This window comes from Odontesthes bonariensis, chromosome 11 (genome assembly GCF_027942865.1).
Source record: "Odontesthes bonariensis isolate fOdoBon6 chromosome 11, fOdoBon6.hap1, whole genome shotgun sequence".
NCBI classification, from domain to species: Eukaryota; Metazoa; Chordata; class Actinopteri; order Atheriniformes; family Atherinopsidae; genus Odontesthes; species Odontesthes bonariensis.
Genome location: NC_134516.1, coordinates 35,540,138 through 35,562,088, shown reverse-complemented (window position 1 = coordinate 35,562,088; position 21,951 = coordinate 35,540,138). Strand labels below are relative to the sequence as shown.

Below are 21,951 nucleotides of genomic sequence, written 5' to 3'. Positions count from 1 at the left end.
CGGCACTTACTCACTTTATTGAGAGGAAGCAGCAGAGTCGGGCAGCAGGACCACAGCCAACGGGTTGGGAGTGGCAACATTCACCCGATAGAACCTGGAGAAGGTACTCGGTGACGCCCATGACGCTGCCTCACAGATGTCTTCCAGGGGAACGCCCCGTAGGGCTGCCCATGAGGTCGAGACAGCTCTGGTGGAGTGGCAGCTCACCCCAGCTGGCTGGGGGAGCCCACTTCCCTCATATGCCTGGGTGATGGCGTCCACCACCCAGTGAGACAGTCGCTGTTTAGAGAGCGCACAGCAGTAGAGGAAGAGCTGGTCCGACTGCCTGATACCGGCAGTCGCGGCCACGTAGGCTCTCAGAGCCCACACAGGGCACAGTAGGCGTAACCTGTCCTCCCCCTCCGGGGGAACAAACTGTGCCAGGTGGATAGGTCTGTTAGATGAAGACAGCACCTTCGGGAGAAAAGCGGGGTTCGGCCATAGGGAAACCCCTGAGCCATCCGAGTTCCACCTCATGCAGGAGTCGCTCACCGACAGAGCATGCAGCTCCCCGACGCGCTTCGCTGACGCGATAGCGAGTAGAAAGGCGGTCTTAGCGGAGACCCACCTCAGCCCTGCCTGAGCAAGGGGTTCAAAGGGAGGCGCGCACAGGGCACCGAGCACCAGGTGCAGATCCCATGGCGGGGTGCGCCGCACTCGTGGGGGGCGCAGCCGCCGCGCACCTTTCAGGAAAAGGGACACCAACCTGTGGCTTCCCACCATGCCGTTATCCGCTCGAGCATGCCGAGAGGAAATGGCCGCCACATACACCCTCAGGGTAGCGGGGGACCGGCCGTCATCCAGGAGTGACTGGAGGAACTCCAGAATCCTAGGGACAGGACAGTGCACAGGGTCCTCACCCCTGTCCAAGCACCATGTAGTGAACAGCCGCCACCACTGTTTATAAAGCGCCCGGGTAGAAGGCGCCCTCGCGTTTAGGATGGTATGGCATACCTCGCCAGAGCACTCAGTCAGCATCGGGTCGGGCCCTGCAGTGGCCAGACCCACAGCTGCAGGCGGGACGGGTCGGGATGCCAGATCCGACCCTGCCACTGAGACAGGAGATCCCTCCTGTCGGGGAGGCGCCATGGGGAACCGCTGCAGAGCCTGTGCAGCAGTGGAAACCACGTCCTCCCTGGCCAAAAGGGGGCTACCAACAGCAGCCTGTGGCCCTGCTGGAGGACCCTCTGTAGCGTAGGGACTATCAGAGGGATCGGCGGGAAAGCATAGAGGAGAACCTCTGGCCAGTCGTGGGCCAGAGCATCCTGTCCCAGGGGACTGCTCTCCTCTGTCAGGGAGAACCAGAGGGGGCAATGGGTCGACTCTTCTGAGGCAAAGAGGTCCACGTTTGCTCTGCCGAAGGTGGCCCAGATATTGAGCACCACCTCCGGATGGAGCTGCCAATCCCCCGGTGGAGGCTTGCCACGGGAGAGCAAGTCCGCCGTCTGGTTGCGTTCCCCGGGCAAATACATTGCCCTTAGGCTGGCTAAGCGTGGTGCTGCCCACAGCAGGAGGTCCCGGGATGCCTGCAGTAGTAGTGCAGACCTGGTGCCACCTTGGTGGTTTATGTGGGAGACGGCCGAAACATTGTCCGACCGCACGAGTACATGTCGGCCCCTCAAGAAAGGGAGGAAAGCCTGCAACGCTCTGTGTACAGCCCGCAGCTCTAGTGCGTTGATGTGCTGTGAGCGGTCCCGCGCCGGCCACAGCCCCTGAGTTGTCCGGTTCTGCCACACGGCGCCCCACCCCGAGAGGGAGGCGTCCGTCGTGACTGCCTCGCGACGGGATGCAATGGAGCCCATGGGCATGCCCTGGAGGAGAAACGAGCGCTTCTTCCACGGGGCCAGGGCAAGAAGGCAACGGTGGGACACCGCGAGCCTCCTGTGCCGGTGTCTCTTGGCGTCCAGGTGAAAGCTGTGCAACCACCTCTGGAGGGGACGCAGCGACAGCAATCCTAAGGGGACCACAGTAGCCGCAGCTGTCAGTTTCCCCAGGACGCGTAGGAACTCCACGTAGTGGAACCGCCTGCCTTCCCGAAACGGGAGGAGGTGGCGGAGGATGTCGTCTACCCGCCGCGGCGACGGGCAGGCCATCATGGTGACCGCATCGAGGGTCACCCCAAGAAAAACTGTGCTCTGTGATGGGACAAGGCCACTCTTTGTAAAATTCACCCTGAGGCCCAAACGGGCCACATGGGAAAGAAGACACGTCGTGTCGAGGGCCGCCTGAGACTGGGACGGCGCACAGACGAGCCAGTCGTCCAGATACGGCAAGATCTTCATGCCCCGCGACTGTAGGCGCGAGAGGGCTGCCGTCACACACCTGGTGAACACCCGTGGGGAGAGGGAGAGACCAAACGGGAGCACCCTGAACTGGAAATGACGCCCCTGAAAGGCGAATCGCAGAAACTGCCGATGGTGTGGCGCCACAGGAACGTGAAAGTAGGCATCCTCCAGGTCTATGGAGGTAAACCACTCCCCTCTGGAGACCGTACGCAGAACCTCTGCAGTGGTCAACATATGGAACCTCAAGACCTTAAGGAACCTGTTGAGGTTCCTGAGGTCGAGGATAGGTCGGAATCCGCCATCTTTCTTTGCTACCAGAAAGTAAGTCGAGTAGAACCCCCCGGGGTGCACCTGGGGGTCTACCGGTTCGATAGCACCCTTGCCCAGGAGGGTGTACAGCCCCTGGGCGAGGGCTCGGGCTTTCGCCGGGTCGCGGATGACAGTCATCCTGACTCGGCCATGGATCGGGGGCCGACGTCGGAACTGAAGTTCGTACCCGTGGGTCAAGGTGGAAAGAACCCACGGGTCCCTGGTGGAAGCAGCCCAGTAGCTGAGCTGCTGCTGGGAAAAAACGCCAACGGTCGGCCCCGTGGCCTCAGCGTCGGGCCCCCCGACCTCTAGAGGCTCCAGGGGCACGACGGTCGGTACGTGAGACCTGAGGACGCCCAGGGGGCAGTCGCTCAGGTGCCCGAAAGGGCTGCGCCTGCCGCTGAGCAGGCTGTGGGCGTGAGTACTGGGGCCGAAGGAGGCCCCTGGCCCGTGAGTGGGTGCCGCGCTGCGGGGCAGCTGGACGACCCCTAGGGTTGCCAGGCGGCGGCGCGCTTCTGTGAAGCTCAGACAGCTGCTGTCGGGTCTTCCCAGCTTGGACCGTGCGCTCGAGGGCTTCCAGAGCCGCGGAACCAAACAGCTCCCCCGGTTCCACCGGAACACTGCGGAGGGTTCTCCTGCAGGCCTCCGAGAGAGGGGACTGCGCCAACCAAACCTGGCGGCGAGCCTGTACGAGAGTAGCCATTACTCGTCCCAACTTCCTGGACATCAGTGCAAAGGCCTGTAGAGAGGCGTCAGTAATACCGTGGACAGAAGTGTCCAGCTCAGTCTCCTGCAGGGATGACGACAGGGCGAGCAGCAGGTGGGACATGGAATTACCCATGCGAGCCATACGTGCTGCCGCCTCATAGGCCTTCGACAGCAATTCGTCCGTAACCCGGCACTGGGGGCGAGGACACCTCGCCTCCTGTCTCAGAGCCTCATTGGGTGAGACGATCAGGGCGGCAATAGTGGGCTCAACCGCTGGCATGCGGTCCAGGCCGAACTTGGAGGCATCCTGCATGGCTGCCAGGGTCCGAGCATCAGCTGTCGGACGGGCAGGGGCCCTAGGGTCCCTCCAGAACTTCTGTAATTCCCTCAGATACTCTTCTGATGGAGGTACAGTTAGTTCAGCGGGGGTTGAGGAGCGCCTGAAAAAGGCACTGGCCGAAGCTGGCTGAGCCTGCGGCACGTCCAGCTGTAGCCTGGCTAGAGCTGTACGGATGGCGGCTCCCACAGAGCCGTCCTCACTACCACCCGCAGAGCCACGGGCTGAAGAAAGGGAGCCCGCTGCAGAAGGATGGGAGGCTTCGTCTCCCAGGAGCACGTCCGGAGCGTAGTCCTGAAACATAGTAGCCGAAGCTGCTATGGAAAACGCATCCTCCTCCGGCCCGAAGGAGGCCGCTGGAGGAACAAGGGCACCTGGCAGGGTTGCTCCAGCCCCAGGCTGGAGAGCCAGGAGTAGGGACTTCATGCTGTCAAGCTCCGCTGTCAGCTGATCCACTCTAGAAGTAAGCCCGGACCCCTTGGCCCTCTTCCCGGAGGTGGGGCCTGCAGTCTCAGCAGGCCGACGCCGTGGTTGGGTAGACCGAGACGGGGCCAGCCGCTGGTCAGGGGTCAACTGAGGAGACAAGGGAGGGCCCAACAGGCGCTCTACCTCGGCCAGCCTTGCAGCCCTGACAGCATGAGGCAAAATGCCACAATTCATGCAGGACTCGTCTGAGAGACCCTGCCTCAGATGTCCGAGGCCGAGGCACGAAGGACACAGATCATGGCCATCCTCAAGCTGTAGAGGAGCCATACAGGCCGAGCAGGAGTGGTTGTGATCCATGTCGGGACCACCTCTAGCTCATATATATATATATATATATATATATATATACACACACACACAGTGTACATGACGATAGTATGTATTTATGAATTCTTATTCATATATGTCTTCTTCTTAGTTATAGATGAATGCTGGGAGAGGGAGCCGTAAACGGTGCCTTCGCCATCAATCAACTATAGGCCCCTTGGAGAGGGGCAAGTGAAGGTTTTATTTATTTATTTTAAAAGAAAATTCTTCACTTATAGATTTTCATACAAAAGAAAATCCTGTACTCATAGATGAATGCTGGGAGAGGGAGCCATAAACGGTGCCTTCGCCAACAATCAACTATAGGCCCCTTGGAGAGGGACAAGTGAAGGTTTTATTTATTTATTTATTTATTTTTTTTTTTTAAAGAAAATTCTTCACTTATAGATTTTCATACAAAAGAAAATCCTGTACTCATAGATGAATGCTGGGAGAGGGAGCCGTAAACGGTGCCTTCGCCAACAATCAACTATAGGCCGCCTGTTCTGGGAGCGGGGGGCGCACACACCGCCGTGCACCAGGAGAGGGGCTGCTGTAATTATACAATGTCTATAGTTGGATGCCGGGAGCGGGAGCCGCACACGGTGCCTTCACTGACAACCACTATAGGCCACCTGTTCTGGGAGCGGGGGGCGCACACGCCGCCTTACACCAGGAGAGGGGCTATTGCTGTATTTATACACCGTCTATAGGTGGATGCCGGGAGCGGGAGCCGCAAACGGTGCCTTCGCCGACAACCACTATAGGCCGCCTGTGCTGGGAGCGGGGGGCGCACACGCCGCCTTACACCAGGAGAGGGGCTAGTGCAAGTTCTATTAGCTATAGCTGGATGCCGGGAGCGGGAGCCGCACACGGTGCCTTCACCGACAACCACTATAGGCCACCTGTTCTGGGAGCGGGGGGCGCACACGCCGCCGTGCACCAGGAGAGGGGCAGAACAATAGCAGCAACAAAATCAAAGAACCGGCACAACGAGTTGGCCGCTTAACATAAGTAGGTTACAGATGCCGGGAGAGGGCTAGCAATGTAGCTTCACCGACAATGCAACTATAAACAGACTGTTACTCACGTGCAGCGCACAGCACCGGGAGAAGGAGCGAGCATGCTACCTAGACCGGCGCTTGTAACAGCTGGTCAGTAAACTTCATCAGCCGAGGGAAAAAAAGGTTACATACCTCTCGGCAGTTCGCCGCGGTCTCTGAAGGGCGAGCAGCTCGCAGCCTCGACGGGACGTCGCGAGACCACCAGCAGCGAACGATGAAGTAGAATTGGTTTTAGAATTTGTCTCATATGCAGACGCAGTACTTACCTTGCGCAGCGAGAAAATGAAAAAGGACTGACCTGCTGATGTTGCCGGAAGTATATAGGCTCTCCGGGGTCAGCAGGGGGTCACGAGTGACGTTGTTGGTATTAACACTCGACCTGCGCATGCGCAAGATGTATCATCCAGTGCTTGAAAGCACCGCCTCTGGCGGTCAGTAAGGATGAAATAGAACTGATTTTCACGGGGGTTTTGTTTCTGCAAAATTCATATATGTAGGCATGATAAGAGACACATGATTCAGCGTATTTTAATATTCATGGTAGGCTTAACAGTAATATAATATCCTGGTAACATATGTGATGTAAAATAGGTTATTTTGCAAAAGACATACGATATGTAAAATATAATACATACGATAACGTGGAGGTGCGTTGCTTACTTAAAAAAATCCGGGTTACTGTCATTTTGAATTTTAGCCGAATGAATAAATAGGCAGCAGGTCTGTGGGCTGTCTGTGGTAGTAGCACGAGGATGACGTCAGTAACACCCACTTTAGGACAAAAAATCTAAATTACAACTTCCTACTTCTTCCTCATATCTTTGTCTTTGGGAAACCTTCAAAATATAAACGTGATTTTCGACAAAGTCAACACAAAAACATTTTAAAAAGGAGGTCAAGCTTATTTTCTTCCTTCTTCTGCCTTCACATTTCTTAAGAGGGTTAGGGTCAACAAACTGTTGATAATAAACCAAAGCTGCTGAAAGTGTTAGTAAGCTTGTTTGCAAACTATTCTACAGTCAGATGTTGTGTTGTCTGTATTTTTAAGTAAGTGGGGTGGGTGTGAGACATGAGAGGTATCTTACTCTTGTTAGGATAAAAGAATTACATGTGAACAATACAGCCTGTGTCAGCTGTAAAATTTGCTGGTCAATGTCATACCACCAATATTTGCATTATTTCTACAATAGCATTCTTGTGTCAGTTGTAATCTAAGCCTGTGTTATGGAATTTATGATTTATAAAGTCTCCGTTGGCCTAATAGCCAGGTGAACACCGGCTATAACCATAGCTTAGCTTAATGTTTGCTGGCTACGATTTCGCTGGCGGACATAAGTACAGTACAATAATATTTTATTCACAAAATACAACCAATAATAATGTTGAATCTTACTTGTGAAAAGTAATCCCCCGACCCTGTTCGCAATCGTCTGCCGATTTGCACAGGAATATGCCGCACAGTGCTCTGGCATGTTGAATACTTTATGGGTGTCTATGGGTAGGATGGCCGCTCCAAGAATGCTGTTTTAAGCAAGCAGTCTCCGGACACTGCTCTTAGAGCATCCCCGCTGCACACCCATTTCTTGCCATTTCTGTGAGATATCATGATGTGTCTCTCCATTCATGAACATATCATTGATTATATGGATGTATGGCTGGAGTGAGGCCATTATAACGTGCTCTGGACCATACCGTGGAACTTTCTGTAGCTTCCACTTTTGGTGCGAGGACCGGTCTGTTTCATCTTTCCCCATGGTAACTGTCGCTGAGGATCATGGGAACGCTAATACAGCCTTCATGCACGTATGCGCAGAATGTGCGCACGCAACCAGAGAATGTCTAAGGCACCGCGGGAAATGGGGAAACCAATAACCCAATAACCCAACAAGGCAGGAGCTCCTGGTCTTGTTGGCCAAGTTTTTCCCCCAAAAGTGTATTTTATTTCCTATATGATGCTTTTCTAACTTTAACCCAGTACTTTTAATGTTTTACACCTTTCAACCAAGTAGTTCTGGAAAAAAGATCAAAATAAGGAGGAAATGAATGAAGGAAACAACAGGTAAACTTGAACAGCAGTTCAAAGTCTGGTCTTAACATTTACCACATTTCACTGACAGGCTGGTTCTGACCTGGTTATAGCTCCCCATCTTCCGTGGGTGTTCTGATGTGGAGTGAAGTCCTGGAATGTGCAACACTTTAGTGGATTCTCTGCTCATCTCTTTGTAATTCTGGCCCACTGACTTGGAGCTCATATATATTGCATTCTGATGGACACTTGTTGCTTGCTTATATGACCCTGAATGGTTCTTTGGTGTTTGTGTGATTTGTAAATATTAAAGTGTGTATAAAAACTGTTTTGCAGGACTTGCAGTATTTAGTGTGTAATAGGCCCTGATCTACATTTCATGGGTTCCTCCAACTCCAGTTTCTGACCGATTGTTTTGCATTAAAGGGGAAGTTTTTTTTTTCTTTAAACCTGGACCTTATTTCTGGCATAGAATACGTTCATCTACTCACCGATAACAGTTTGGTGAAAGTCGGCATCCTTCGGAAGAGTATTAGATATCCATATAACGGGAGAGAACGGGCCATAGACAATACAATCAATCAATCAATCAATCAATCAATCAAACTTTATTTATATAGCCCTTTACAATAGCCAACTGGTACTCAAAGTGCTTTACAACAGGATAAAAACAACAATACATAAAACAAAACATAAAACACGATTCAGAAATGGTAAAAGTGCTGAAAGTGCTGCAGGGCATTAAAAGCCTTCCACAAGTGCAATAAAATGGATTGAATAAACTTTGTGTAAAATTACTATAATTAAAAAAGAGCGGATAGAATGGATGCATAGTGGCCCTAATCAGAGTTCGAACGCCAGTCTAAAAAGGTGGGTCTTAAGCTTCGATTTAAAAAAGGCCGAGATCAGTGATGGTGCGGATGCCAGGGGGCAGTTTGTTCCACAGTCTATGGCAAAGGAACGATCACCCCACTGTTTAGATCTCGACCTTGGGACCTCTAAAAGAAGCCTCTTTATTTCACTATGGTCACGCCATCTGCGCTTCGGAGAGGCACGGTCTCGCTATCTACACTTTAAAATCGAATCAGAGACGGACAAAGTTCCTACTGGCTCCTGAAGCCGGTGTAGCGGAAGTGGTTCTGGAGGCAGCAGCGACACTTGTAATGTTCACAGCTTCTGTTTGACACCTCAGAGTTTATAAAACTCATACAACACTATCAGAACACATGGTCACCATAGGAACCTTTATAAGTTCAGGCTTTCTAAAGTAACGGGACACACACACATCAGTCCAATCCAGATGTTTTTCTCATCTTTTCATAGTTTCCTGTTTTGCCTTCATAACTCAGATGGAATCAGTCAGTGAAAAACACAGCAGGCTGTGAGAGAAAGTAAAGGTGTTCACTAGACCAACCAAGCCTGAACCTGAGGGATGTATCACTGAAATTACTGAGCACATCATCAGACAGGAGAAGAAGAAGCCCATTTTCACTGATATCAGCATCAGACAGCAGACCTGGAGGTGCTTTTCTCTCTACAGCTGGCCTTCACTCCTCTGTGTCTTCTCTCCAGCCATCTTTGTCCCAACCATTGCATCTGTGGTGTTCAGCACATCTGGAGCATCAGGCCCGCTGGCTCCGTTCTGCTCGTCTTCTGCAGACGGAGCTTTTTCATGGCAGGAAACCATCCAGTGAGTCAGGATTCTGCAGGAACCACTGGAAGACTTTCACTTCCTCCTTTAGTCGAACGCTTCATCAAACTGACATCATATAGTTCCTCTATTCGCCACCAGAGGGAGACACATCTCCATCAATGCAGAGTCCCGCTCAGTATTACTGACAGTACTTCACAGCCACTGAGAGGACACATTTAAATCAGTGACATACAAAGAAATGATTTCTATATTTGAGCCAGGCTTCCACCTCCATATAAGACACACACTGTGTCCTCATACAACAAGCAGCTCTCCTGTCTGAGCTTCACATCTTTACAGTTAGCATCAGCACACACAGCATGTTGATGAAGATTCTCACTCATCCAGGTCATGGTAATCCTAAGAGCTCACATCCTCTGGCCTAAAAGGCCTCTAGCAAAGAGCCAGATAAGACCAGAGCCACCCACTCTCCAGATAAAGTGCCTTATGAGCTGCTGAAGTTCTTCAGGTAAATAAGTTTATATTAGTTTCTCTTTTGGTCAGAGGCTCTGGTGCTCTGGAGTTACACCAAGTGTTTCTGAATGTTAGCTGCAACACCTTTAAAACCTGTTTTATCTCCATGCAAACAACAGCTAATCCTAACTGTCCTGTAGTTCGTAATGTGTCAGATCTCCATTTATTCCATCTCTTTCGCTGCAGTTTTAAAACTTTATTACATTTGTTTTGTTGTTGAACCACCAAACCAGCTCAGAAGACACAGTATTTAATGGCTATCAGGTTGAGTGGAGGATGTAAATGAACAAGTGGTTCACTTCAAGGCAAGTAAGAACATTCATCTTGAAAATCAACAGATATCAGCTTGCTGCACTTTTGCATGAAAGGATAACAAATCCAAGCCTGCAATTGTTATTAAGTTTTAAACAAGAGGCACAAGACTGAAGCGTTGAAACAGATAATTATAGCAGATAATAAAACATGTGTGATCTGTGGTGATTTCAACATGGACCTCTTAAAGGTACATACTCCTAAACAAACTTGTGATTTCTTGGCTGCGTTATACGGTAGAGGCTTGTATCCACTGATCACAAAGCCGAGCAGAGGAGCCACAGATAGTGCAACATTAACTGACAACATTTTTACACATTCCTTGGACACTGGTATAAATAGTGGTTTGGTAATAAGTGATGTGAGTGATCATTTAGCTGTATTTGCAACATTTAATGATCAGCTACAGAGGAAGAAAACAGAAAAGCGTAGATATGAAAGGGTAAGGACTGTTAAAGCAATTAATGCTTCAGAAATGAGCTTTAAAACAAGAGTGGAATGAGTTTCATACAGATGAAGTAAACACTGCAGACAATTCATTCTTCAACTGTTATTTATCTCTCTATGATAAACACAGTCCAACAGGTTTATGTTCACATAAGCATAGTTATGCTGAGAAACTTCGGATAACAAAGGCATTAAAAAATGCATGTAAGAAGAAAAATAAACTTTATGGAGACTTCATCAAAACTAGAACAGAGGTTGCTGAAAAACGCTGAGATGTACAAAAACAGGCTGACCAACATGTTGAGGCGAGCAAAGAAGCAACATTATGATAAAATGTTACGAATAAATCAAAATAATATGAAGCGCCCATGGAACATCCTAAATAATGTAATGGTGAATAAGCCTTGATCACCAGATCAACCTAAGTGTTTCATAAAGGACAATAAGGTGTTTGGCAATCTGACTGAAGCGGCTGATGAATGTAACTCAGTACAGCGGCTCGTGAATCCTCTGGTGCACGTTCAGCATCGTCATGCTCTTGAATTCCTTCCCGCAGTCGTCACATTTCATGAGGTCCCTCATTTCCACGAGGTTCTCCTGGTGCTCCTTCAGGGCGGACGCGTACTGGAAGTGTTTGCCGCAGTTTGAGCACCACACGGGTATCTTCAGCGACGACCCCTGTTGGTGGTCGGTGCCGCTCACTTCTGCTCTTGACTCTTTTCTCCAAAAGAAACGGGAGCTCTTCTTCTGGCAAATGGCGTAAATCTGGTGTCTTTTCAGCCGTGCATGTGTTTAAAATGCTTGTTGCAGTGGATGCAGTGATAGGGCCGATCGTCCGTGTGGCACTGTATGTGTCTGTTCAGTGTTCTGACACAATCAAATGCTTTAGAGCAAACGGGGCACACTTTGAGGGCTTTCTTTGCCACGTTTTGAACAGGTGCAGATGGGCTCTCCTCAGACGTCCCAGGAGGTGTTTCTAAATGAGCTTCCTTTGTGTCGCTGTCACAGTTCTGAGCGTCAGCGCCTGCCAGAATCTGCTCCAGCCTCTTGCTCTGCAGTGTGTCCTTAAAACATCTGAGGAAACTGGACAAGTGGAGGACAAAAGAAGAAGTGTCAGACCTAAAAAACTATCTACAGAAGATGAACAATATCTGAAAGTGATGTCCTTAAGAAAGAGGAAAAAATCCAGCAAAGACCTGACACAGGAGCTGAGAGATGCATCTGGAGCTTCAGCTGATCCATCGGCTGTTGGCCCGAGCCTCATCAGAGATGGGCTCCATGGAAGGGTGGCTGTCAGGAAGCCGTTCTTAAGGAAGGGAAACAGTAAGCGTTGTTTCTAAATGCTTGTTAAAATGACTTTTTAAGATAGTAATTAAGTGTTTTTAGGCGATGTGAAAACCGTTTGCTGTGACTTTCAAATCTGCTTCAGAAACTGGACGTGTTTCTTCAGATAAACTCCTGACCAGCTGTGAAAAAGCAGTGAAAATGTCTGGCCTGTATAAACTTTGTGATGTCAAACAAGATCAGAGATGAAATCGATTGTGATGTCACTACAGTGATGACATCACAGCTTTGTGAAGGCTTCTGTTCTGTCTCTTCTGGTCTGTGGTTCCAACCACAGATTCTGGATGGAAGTGAAGTCCGGATTCCAGAATGTTGATTTGTGTTCTCTGTTAATCTCTGGACGACTTCAGCTGATTACTTCCTGTCACTGTCACGTTGGAAGGTCCACTTCTGCCAGTTTTTCAGCAGCCAGTATCATGTTTTCCACCAGCAGTGTTTCCCAAGACAGAATAATGTCAGTTTGTTTCAAATGTTGCCAAAATAAACTATTACAATTACAACAAAAGTCATCTCAGGACACTTCAGTAATAAAGTCCAATTCAGGCCAATTGGAGTTCAATTCATTGTAATTATAATTAAATTCATTCAATTCAGAATGAATCCAATTCATTCATACAGAGCAAATCTGAGAATACAAGCTGGAAGAGTATCTCTTTCCGCTTGCAACAAAACGTACCTCATTGTTTGTCTTCCAGAACACTAGTGAATGGGCATGGTGCCAGTTTCAGTAGTGTAGTGGTTATCACGTTCGCCTCACACGCGAAAGGTCCTCATTTCGAAACTGGGCGGAAACATTACTTGCTCCTCCATTATTTATTTCATCCTTGTGTGAAGATGACTGCACGTTAATGATAGCAACATCAACATATTCATAATTATGGATAGGAGGGGAGCCTCATCTGCTATTCTTGACATGTAAAGTCAATTTTTGCAGGTTTTTAAAAGATTTTCTGATGCTATGGTGTGAAAGGGACTTTGGCAAATCCCTAGCTGCTGAGCGAAAATGGCAGCCTTCCATCAAGGAATCGACCCCTGTTCCTCCGCTTGACAGGCGGATTCTAACCTTTGACCATTGAAGAAGATACAGAATGTGTTGCCTGACTGTCGTGCCAATTCTGAGAATACAAGCTGTAAGAGTATTACTGAAAAATTGACAAAAAAACACGTTGCTAAAACCCTTTCATTGTCAAGCATTTGCATGACTGAGAGCGTAAATTGACTGTGGAAGGGGTTCCATGGTGTAAAGGTCAGCACTCTGGACTCTGAATCCAGTGATCCGAGTCCAAATCACGGTGGAACCTTCAGGTGTGTGCTGTCATGGTTGTGTTCTGGAAAGAAGATGAGTTGAGTAAAAACCTCTGTAAAACAAAGCACATGGTCAATTAGCTTTTTAAAATTGTTTATTTTAAAGAAAACGATCAAAACAAGAGTTTTCCTGGAAGAGATTTAAATAAGTTCTGAATATGCATTGAAGAGAGGTTACATTTGAGTTTATTTTCTTTGTACAAAACTTAAAACAAAAACCTGAAGTCTGCACACTGAGGAAAACTGGTTTTGAGGATATTTATAAAATTTCCTCCTAATAACCAACTTGGGTCGGTGTCCCCAGTGGAACATTTTATGTGTAGTCTGCAGGTTTCATGTTTTCAGCTGGAGATGTGTGCTTTTTGTTCTGTATGTTACATATTTTTATCTTGATCAGGACATTCAGAACGCTTGCATGCACAGGTAAGTCCAGCTTCAGTTCCAGGTGTACTCGTCCATTTAGGTGGACCACCATGTTGTCCCAGCGTACATGCACGGGATAGACTGTGTAGGAAACCTTCATGACATTCTGCTGCCTCTAACTTTCTAGGTGGGACTATTAATCTGTGGGTCCAGGGTTCACGTCCCTGTTCAGGTGTAGAAATGTAATATCCCACTTAACCTGTACTTCCCTCTATGCCTGCACTCTGTTTCTACACTGTCACCTCTGACAGAGCCTGGCTGATGCTTTTCCTTCTATGTAGCTCATTGTTAGCTTTGCTGTTAGCTGCATCGTTATATCCTCATTTGTAAGTTATATAAACTATGGAAATTACCTTAAATACACCAGCTGCAGAGTGTTGATCACATTCACTGAAACTACAACAGGTTAAGAGCATTTATCATGAATAGCTCTGCTTTATATCAGGGCTTCTTTTCTCTTAGATTTCACTATTTGGACAATCTGTAATGAATGAACACCCACAACAGAACACAACACAAAGATACAAGTAAAAACCAGGCCAGACCTTGCTTGGCTTCACAGTCCCTGTGACAAATATATGTTATATGGGTGCTGGAACCATACGTTTCCCCTATTTTTACCAGAGAGCTGGCTTGAGAGGCTGCTGTTGAGCCTGCACGTTGACTTCCCTGATGTGATTGTTCTCTGCAGCTGAAAATGGGACTCTCAGATAACTGTCTGTCAAGCTCCTCTGTTCCCTGTGTGTAGTTTTGTGTCCGTTGTCATAGAGAGAAACCAGGGAAGCTCAATCCCACGACATGCTCATAAACTGCGTCTTCTCTAAACAGTATAGTTCTATTTTAGAAGTCGGAATACAATAACAGATTCTGTTTCAGAATCTATAAAAAGCTGGTTTGGGATTCCTTTGCTGGCTTACGGCCACACGACCCTGAACACGCCTGATCTCGTCTGATCTCAGAAGCCAAGCAGAGTCGGGCCTGGTTAGTACTTGGATGGGAGACCGCCTGGGAATACCAGGTGCTGTAAGCCTTTTGGCTTCTCCAGGCGCATGCAGTTTGGCTACGTCAAATGCAAAAGTAGTCCCTGTTTGACTTTTTGGAACTTGTCCTTTCTCAGGACAAAGTTAAATGTATGAGGATCAAAGCCAACAATGGCCTGGGATATCTCAGCAGATCCAGGATCAGCAACATGGAGACTGAGAGCCAAACAGAAACAGAGGTGTGTGCCAACCAATCAGCAGCAGTCCAAGCTGGTTAACTTCCTGGTGTCTGTGTGGCAAACGGTGATGGTCAGATGTTACATGCAGGCCGCAGAGAGAAGAGAAAAAAGCGTACAGCACCTGGTATTCCCAAGAGGTCTCCCATCCAAGTACTAACAAGGTCCTACCCTGCTTGGCTTCTGAGATCGGACGAGATCGGGCGTGTTCAGGGCGGTGTGGCCGTAAGCCACAGTCCCTGTGACAAATATATGTTATATGGGTGCTGGAACCATACGTTTCCCCTATTTTTACCAGAGAGCTGGCTTGAGAGGCTGCTGTTGAGCCTGTACGTTGACTTCCCTGATGTGATTGTTCTCTGCAGCTGAAAATGGGACTCTCAGATAACTTAGTGTCTGTCAAGCTCCTCTGTTCCCTGTGTGTAGTTTTGTGTCCGTTGTCATAGAGAGAAACCAGGGAAGCTCAATCCCACGACATGCTCATAAACTGCGTCTTCTCTAAACAGTATAGTTCTATTTTAGAAGTCGGAATACAATAACAGATTCTGTTTCAGAATCTATAAAAAGATGGTTTGGGATTCCTCTGCTGGCTTACGGCCACACCACCCTGAACACGCCTGATCTCGTCAGATCTCAGAAGCCAAGCAGAGTTGGGCCTGGTTAGTACTTGGATGGGAGACCGCCTGGGAATACCAGGTGCTGTAAGCCTTTTGGCTTCTCCAGGCGCATGCAGTTTGGCTATGTGAAATGCAAAAGCAGTCCCTGTTTGACTTTTTGGAACCTGTCCTTTCTCAGGACAAAGTTAAATGTATGAGGATCAAAGCCAACAATGGCCTGGGACATCTCAGCAGATCCAGGATCAGCAACATGGAGACTGAGAGCCAAACAGAAACAGAGGTGTCTGCCAACCAATCAGCAGCAGCCCAAGGTGGTTAACTTCCTGGTGTCTGTGTGGCACACGGTGATGGTCAGATGTTACATGCAGGCCGCAGAGAGAAGAGAAAAAAGCTTACAGCACCTGGTATTCCCAAGCAGTCTCCCATCCAAGTACTAACCAGGCCCGACCCTGCTTGGCTTCCGAGATCGGACGAGATCGGGCGTGTTCAGGGCGGTGTGGCCGTAAGCCACAGTCCCTGTGACAAATATATGTTATATAGGTGCTGGAACCATACATTTCCCCTATTTTTACCAGAGAGCTGGCTTGAGAGGCTGCTGTTGAGCCTGCACGTTGACTTCCCTGATGTGATTGTTCTCTGCAGCTGAAAATGGGACTCTCAGATAACTGTCTGTCAAGCTCCTCTGTTCCCTGTGTGTAGTTTTGTGTCCGTTGTCATAGAGAGAAACCACGGAAGCTCAATCCCACGACATGCTCATAAACTGCGTCTTCTCTAAACAGTATAGTTCTATTTTAGAAGTCGGAATACAATAACAGATTCTGTTTCAGAATCTATAAAAAGCTGGTTTGGGATTCCATTGCTGGCTTACAGCCACACCACCCTGAACACGCCTGATCTCGTCAGATCTCAGAAGCCAAGCAGAGTCGGGCCTGGTTAGTACTTGGATGGGAGACCACCTGGGAATACCAGGTGCTGTAAGCCTTTTGGCTTCTCCAGGCGCATGCAGTTTGGCTACGTCAAATGCAAAAGTAGTCCCTGTTTGACTTTTTGGAACTTGTCCTTTATCAGGACAAAGTTAAATGTATGAGGATCAAAGCCAACAATGGCCTGGGACATCTCAGCAGATCCAGGATCAGCAACATGGAGACTGAGTGCCAAACAGAAACAGAGGTGTGTGCCAACCAATCAGCAGCAGCCCAAGCTGGTTAACTTCCTGGTGTCTGTGTGGCACACGGTGATGGTCAGATGTTACATGCAGGCTACAGAGAGAAGAGAAAAAAGCTTACAGCACCTGGTATTCCCAAGCGGTCTCCCATCCAAGTACTAACCAGGCCCCACCCTGCTTGGCTTCCGAGATCGGGCGTGTTCAGGGCGGTGTGGCCGTAAGCCACAGTCCCTGTGACAAATATATGTTATATAGGTGCTGGAACCATACGTTTCCCCCATTTTTACCAGAGAGCTGGCTTGAGAGGCTGCTGTTGAGCCTGCACGTTGACTTCCCTGATGTGATTGTTCTCTGCAGCTGAAAATGGGACTCTCAGATAACTTAGTGTCTGTCAAGCTCCTCTGTTCCCTGTGTGTAGTTTTGTGTCCGTTGTCATAGAGAGAAACCAGGGAAGCTCAATCCCACGACATGCTCATAAACTGCGTCTTCTCTAAACAGTATAGTTCTATTTTAGAAGTCGGAATACAATAACAGAGTCTGTTTCAGAATCTATAAAAAGCTGGTTTGGGATTCCATTGCTGGCTTACAGCCACACCACCCTGAACACGCCTGATCTCGTCCTATCTCAGAAGTCAAGCAGAGTCGGGCCTGGTTAGCACTTGGATGGGAGACCGCCTGGGAATACCAGGTGCTGTAAGCCTTTTGGCTTCTCCAGGCGCATGCAGTTTGGCTACGTCAAATGCAAAAGTAGTCCCTGTTTGACTTTTTGGAACTTGTCCTTTCTCAGGACAAAGTTAAATGTATGAGGATCAAAGCCAACAATGGCCTGGGACATCTCAGCAGATCCAGGATCAGCAACATGGAGACTGAGAGCCAAACAGAAACAGAGGTGTCTGCCAACCAATCAGCAGCAGCCAAAGCTGGTTAACTTCCTGGTGTCTGTGTGGCACACGGTGATGGTCAGATGTTACATGCTGGCCGCAGAGAGAAGAGAAAAAAGCTTACAGCACCTGGTATTCCCAAGCGGTCTCCCATCCAAGTACTAACCAGGCCCGACCCTGCTTGGCTTCCGAGATCGGACGAGATCGGGTGTGTTCAGGGCGGTGTGGCCGTAAGCCACAGTCCCTGTGACAAATATATGTTATATAGGTGCTGGAACCATACGTTTCCCCTATTTTACCAGAGAGCTGGCTTGAGAGGCTGCTGTTGAGCCTGCACGTTGACTTCCCTGATGTGATTGTTCTCTGCAGCTGAAAATGGGACTTTCAGATAACTTAGTGTCTGTCAAGCTCCTCTGTTCCCTGTGTGTAGTTTTGTGTCCGTTGTCATATAGAGAAACCAGGGAAGCTCAATCCCACGACATGCTCATAAACTGCGTCTTCTCTAAACAGTATAGTTCTATTTTAGAAGTCGGAATACAATAACAGAGTCTGTTTCAGAATCTATAAAAAGCTGGTTTGGGATTCCATTGCTGGCTTACAGCCACACCACCCTGAACACGCCTGATCTCGTCAGATCTCAGAAGCCAAGCAGAGTTGGGCCTGGTTAGTACTTGCATGGGAGACCGCCTGGGAATACCAGGTGATTTAAGCCTTTTGGCTTCTCCAGGCGCATGCAGTTTGGCTACGTCAAATGCAAAAGTAGCCCCTGTTTGACTTTTTGGAACTTGTCCTTTCACAGGACAAAGTTAAATGTATGAGGATCAAAGCCAATAATGGCCTGGGACATCTCAGCAGATCCAGGATCAGCCACATGGAGACTGAGAGCCAAACAGAAACAGAGGTGTCTGCCAACCAATCAGCAGCAGCCCAAGCTGGTTAACTTCCTGGTGTCTGTGTGGCACACGGTGATGGTAAGATGTTACATGCAGGCCGCAGAGAGAAGAGAAAAAAGCTTACAGCACCTGGTATTCCCAAGCAGTCTCCCATTCAAGTACTAACCAGGCCCGACCCTGCTTGGCTTCCGAGATCGGACGAGATCGGGCGTGTTCAGGGCGGTGTGGCCGTAAGCCACAGTCCCTGTGACAAATATATGTTATATGGGTGCTGGAACCATACGTTTCCCCTATTTTACCAGAGAGCTGGCTTGAGAGGCTGCTGTTGAGCCTGCACATTGACTTCCCTGATGTGATTGTTCTCTGCAGCTGAAAATGGGACTCTCAGATAACTTAGTGTCTGTCAAAAGCCTCTGTTCCCTGTGTGTAGTTTTGTGTCCGTTGTCATATAGAGAAACCAGGGAAGCTCAATCCCACGACATGCTCATAAACTGCGTCTTCTCTAAACAGTATAGTTCTATTTTAGAAGTCGGAATACAATAACAGATTCTGTTTCAGAATCTATAAAAAGCTGGTTTGGGATTCCTTTGCTGGCTTACGGCCACACCACCCTGAACACGCCTGATCTCGTCAGATCTCAGAAGCCAAGCAGAGTCGGGCCTGGTTAGTACTTGGATGGGAGACCGCCTGGGAATACCAGGTGCTGTAAGCCTTTTGGCTTCTCCAGGCGCATGCAGTTTGGCTACGTCAAATGCATAAGTAGTCCCTGTTTGACTTTTTGGAACTTGTCCTTTCTGAGGACAAAGTTAAATGTATGAGGATCAAAGCCAACAATGGCCTGGGACATCTAAGCAGATCCAGGATCAGCAACATGGAGACTGAGAGCCAAAAGGAAAAAGAGGTGTCTGCCAACCAATCAGCAGCAGCCCAAGCTGGTTAACTTCCTGGTGTCTGTGTGGCACACGGTGATGGTCAGATGTTACATGCAGGCTGCAGAGAGAAGAGAAAAAAGCTTACAGCACCTGGTACTCCCAAGCGGTCTCCCATCCAAGTACTAACCAGGCCCGACCCTGCTTGGCTTCCGAGATCGGACGAGATCGGGTGTGTTCAGGGCGGTGTGGCCGTAAGCCACAGTCCCTGTGACAAATATATGTTATATAGGTGCTGGAACCATACATTTCCCCTATTTTTACCAGAGAGCTGGCTTGAGAGGCTGCTGTTGAGCCTGCACGTTGACTTCCCTGATGTGATTGTTCTCTGCAGCTGAAAATGGGACTTTCAGATAACTTAGTGTCTGTCAAGCTCCTCTGTTCCCTGTGTGTAGTTTTGTGTCCGTTGTCATATAGAGAAACCAGGGAAGCTCAATCCCACGACATGCTCATAAACTGCGTCTTCTCTAAACAGTATAGTTCTATTTTAGAAGTCGGAATACAATAACAGATTCTGTTTCAGAATCTATAAAAAGCTGGTTTGGGATTCCATTGCTGGCTTACAGCCACACCACCCTGAACACGCCTGATCTCGTCAGATCTCAGAAGCCAAGCAGAGTCGGGCCTGGTTAGTACTTGGATGGGAGACCACCTGGGAATACCAGGTGCTGTAAGCCTTTTGGCTTCTCCAGGCGCATGCAGTTTGGCTACGTCAAATGCAAAAGTAGTCCCTGTTTGACTTTTTGGAACTTGTCCTTTATCAGGACAAAGTTAAATGTATGAGGATCAAAGCCAACAATGGCCTGGGACATCTCAGCAGATCCAGGATCAGCAACATGGAGACTGAGTGCCAAACAGAAACAGAGGTGTGTGCCAACCAATCAGCAGCAGCCCAAGCTGGTTAACTTCCTGGTGTCTGTGTGGCACACGGTGATGGTCAGATGTTACATGCAGGCTACAGAGAGAAGAGAAAAAAGCTTACAGCACCTGGTATTCCCAAGCGGTCTCCCATCCAAGTACTAACCAGGCCCCACCCTGCTTGGCTTCCGAGATCGGACGAGATCGGGCGTGTTCAGGGCGGTGTGGCCGTAAGCCACAGTCCCTGTGACAAATATATGTTATATAGGTGCTGGAACCATACGTTTCCCCCATTTTTACCAGAGAGCTGGCTTGAGAGGTTGCTGTTGAGCCTGCACGTTGACTTCCCTGATGTGATTGTTCTCTGCAGCTGAAAATGGGACTCTCAGATAACTTAGTGTCTGTCAAGCTCCTCTGTTCCCTGTGTGTAGTTTTGTGTCCGTTGTCATAGAGAGAAACCAGGGAAGCTCAATCCCACGACATGCTCATAAACTGCGTCTTCTCTAAACAGTATAGTTCTATTTTAGAAGTCGGAATACAATAACAGAGTCTGTTTCAGAATCTATAAAAAGCTGGTTTGGGATTCCATTGCTGGCTTACAGCCACACCACCCTGAACACGCCTGATCTCGTCCTATCTCAGAAGTCAAGCAGAGTCGGGCCTGGTTAGCACTTGGATGGGAGACCGCCTGGGAATACCAGGTGCTGTAAGCCTTTTGGCTTCTCCAGGCGCATGCAGTTTGGCTACGTCAAATGCAAAAGTAGTCCCTGTTTGACTTTTTGGAACTTGTCCTTTCTCAGGACAAAGTTAAATGTATGAGGATCAAAGCCAATAATGGCCTGGGACATCTCAGCAGATCCAGGATCAGCCACATGGAGACTGAGAGCCAAACAGAAACAGAGGTGTGTGCCAACCAATCAGCAGCAGCCCAAGCTGGTTAACTTCCTGGTGTCTGTGTGGCACACGGTGATGGTCAGATGTTATATGCAGGCCGCAGAGAGAAGAGAAAAAAGCTTACAGCACCTGGTATTCCCAAGCAGTCTCCCATTCAAGTACTAACCAGGCCCGACCCTGCTTGGCTTCCGAGATCGGACGAGATCGGGCGTGTTCAGGGCGGTGTGGCCGTAAGCCACAGTCCCTGTGACAAATATATGTTATATGGGTGCTGGAACCATACGTTTCCCCTATTTTACCAGAGAGCTGGCTTGAGAGGCTGCTGTTGAGCCTGCACATTGACTTCCCTGATGTGATTGTTCTCTGCAGCTGAAAATGGGACTCTCAGATAACTTAGTGTCTGTCAAAAGCCTCTGTTCCCTGTGTGTAGTTTTGTGTCCGTTGTCATATAGAGAAACCAGGGAAGCTCAATCCCACGACATGCTCATAAACTGCGTCTTCTCTAAACAGTATAGTTCTATTTTACAAGTCGGAATACAATAACAGATTCTGTTTCAGAATCTATAAAAAGCTGGTTTGGGATTCCTTTGCTGGCTTACGGCCACACCACCCTGAACACGCCTGATCTCGTCAGATCTCAGAAGCCAAGCAGAGTCGGGCCTGGTTAGTACTTGGATGGGAGACCGCCTGGGAATACCAGGTGCTGTAAGCCTTTTGGCTTCTCCAGGCGCATGCAGTTTGGCTACGTCAAATGCATAAGTAGTCCCTGTTTGACTTTTTGGAACTTGTCCTTTCTGAGGACAAAGTTAAATGTATGAGGATCAAAGCCAACAATGGCCTGGGACATCTAAGCAGATCCAGGATCAGCAACATGGAGACTGAGAGCCAAAAGGAAAAAGAGGTGTCTGCCAACCAATCAGCAGCAGCCCAAGCTGGTTAA

The 21,951-nt window shown here is 48.7% G+C and overlaps 1 protein-coding gene, 12 non-coding genes and 5 pseudogenes across 13 annotated transcripts; 9 read left to right on the top strand and 9 right to left on the bottom strand.

Annotated features, from left to right (window-relative positions):
* Positions 1-973: 973 nt before the first annotated feature.
* LOC142391260 (uncharacterized) lies at positions 974-4,461 on the bottom strand. The gene is made up of 3 exons (XM_075477031.1): positions 3,795-4,461; positions 3,307-3,656; positions 974-3,206 (listed from the first exon to the last, which is right to left on the bottom strand). Exons 1-3 carry the CDS (start codon positions 4,459-4,461, stop codon positions 1,011-1,013), a joined length of 3,213 nt encoding a protein of 1,070 aa, XP_075333146.1. The 3' UTR covers positions 974-1,010.
* A 10,008-nt stretch (positions 4,462-14,469) lies between these two features.
* On the top strand, positions 14,470-14,588 carry LOC142393432 (5S ribosomal RNA). The gene has a single exon (XR_012772037.1). It is a non-coding gene; the product is annotated as a 5S ribosomal RNA (ribosomal RNA).
* A 298-nt stretch (positions 14,589-14,886) lies between these two features.
* On the bottom strand, positions 14,887-15,005 carry LOC142393548 (5S ribosomal RNA; annotated as a pseudogene).
* Positions 15,006-15,363: 358 nt separating this feature from the next.
* Positions 15,364-15,482, top strand: LOC142392374 (5S ribosomal RNA). Its single transcript, XR_012771029.1, has one exon. It is a non-coding gene; the product is annotated as a 5S ribosomal RNA (ribosomal RNA).
* Positions 15,483-15,780: 298 nt separating this feature from the next.
* Positions 15,781-15,899, bottom strand: LOC142392614 (5S ribosomal RNA). The gene has a single exon (XR_012771257.1). It is a non-coding gene; the product is annotated as a 5S ribosomal RNA (ribosomal RNA).
* Positions 15,900-16,253: 354 nt separating this feature from the next.
* On the top strand, positions 16,254-16,372 carry LOC142392977 (5S ribosomal RNA). The gene has a single exon (XR_012771603.1). It is a non-coding gene; the product is annotated as a 5S ribosomal RNA (ribosomal RNA).
* A 298-nt stretch (positions 16,373-16,670) lies between these two features.
* LOC142393618 (5S ribosomal RNA) lies at positions 16,671-16,779 on the bottom strand (annotated as a pseudogene).
* A 358-nt stretch (positions 16,780-17,137) lies between these two features.
* LOC142393559 (5S ribosomal RNA) lies at positions 17,138-17,256 on the top strand (annotated as a pseudogene).
* Positions 17,257-17,554: 298 nt separating this feature from the next.
* LOC142393468 (5S ribosomal RNA) lies at positions 17,555-17,673 on the bottom strand. The gene has a single exon (XR_012772072.1). It is a non-coding gene; the product is annotated as a 5S ribosomal RNA (ribosomal RNA).
* Positions 17,674-18,030: 357 nt separating this feature from the next.
* On the top strand, positions 18,031-18,149 carry LOC142393561 (5S ribosomal RNA; annotated as a pseudogene).
* A 298-nt stretch (positions 18,150-18,447) lies between these two features.
* On the bottom strand, positions 18,448-18,566 carry LOC142393064 (5S ribosomal RNA). Its single transcript, XR_012771686.1, has one exon. It is a non-coding gene; the product is annotated as a 5S ribosomal RNA (ribosomal RNA).
* Positions 18,567-18,923: 357 nt separating this feature from the next.
* Positions 18,924-19,042, top strand: LOC142392975 (5S ribosomal RNA). Its single transcript, XR_012771601.1, has one exon. It is a non-coding gene; the product is annotated as a 5S ribosomal RNA (ribosomal RNA).
* A 298-nt stretch (positions 19,043-19,340) lies between these two features.
* On the bottom strand, positions 19,341-19,459 carry LOC142393750 (5S ribosomal RNA). Its single transcript, XR_012772162.1, has one exon. It is a non-coding gene; the product is annotated as a 5S ribosomal RNA (ribosomal RNA).
* A 358-nt stretch (positions 19,460-19,817) lies between these two features.
* Positions 19,818-19,936, top strand: LOC142392976 (5S ribosomal RNA). The gene has a single exon (XR_012771602.1). It is a non-coding gene; the product is annotated as a 5S ribosomal RNA (ribosomal RNA).
* Positions 19,937-20,234: 298 nt separating this feature from the next.
* Positions 20,235-20,353, bottom strand: LOC142392116 (5S ribosomal RNA). Its single transcript, XR_012770785.1, has one exon. It is a non-coding gene; the product is annotated as a 5S ribosomal RNA (ribosomal RNA).
* A 358-nt stretch (positions 20,354-20,711) lies between these two features.
* Positions 20,712-20,830, top strand: LOC142393558 (5S ribosomal RNA; annotated as a pseudogene).
* A 298-nt stretch (positions 20,831-21,128) lies between these two features.
* On the bottom strand, positions 21,129-21,247 carry LOC142393063 (5S ribosomal RNA). Its single transcript, XR_012771685.1, has one exon. It is a non-coding gene; the product is annotated as a 5S ribosomal RNA (ribosomal RNA).
* A 357-nt stretch (positions 21,248-21,604) lies between these two features.
* On the top strand, positions 21,605-21,723 carry LOC142392974 (5S ribosomal RNA). Its single transcript, XR_012771600.1, has one exon. It is a non-coding gene; the product is annotated as a 5S ribosomal RNA (ribosomal RNA).
* The last annotated feature ends 228 nt before the right edge of the window (positions 21,724-21,951 follow it).

What these genes read in the sequence shown, in the direction of transcription:
- LOC142391260 (XM_075477031.1), bottom strand. Translation starts at nt 4,461, where the DNA reads ATGGATCACAACCACTCCTGCTCGGCCTGTATGGCTCCTCTACAGCTT. An exon ending in GGCTCAGCCAGCTTCGGCCA is followed by an intron (nt 3,657 to 3,794) that starts GTGCCTTTTTCA and finishes GGACCCTGGCAG; the next exon opens with CCATGCAGGATGCCTCCAAG. An exon ending in TCGTACAGGCTCGCCGCCAG is followed by an intron (nt 3,207 to 3,306) that starts GTTTGGTTGGCG and finishes CGGCTCTGGAAG; the next exon opens with CCCTCGAGCGCACGGTCCAA.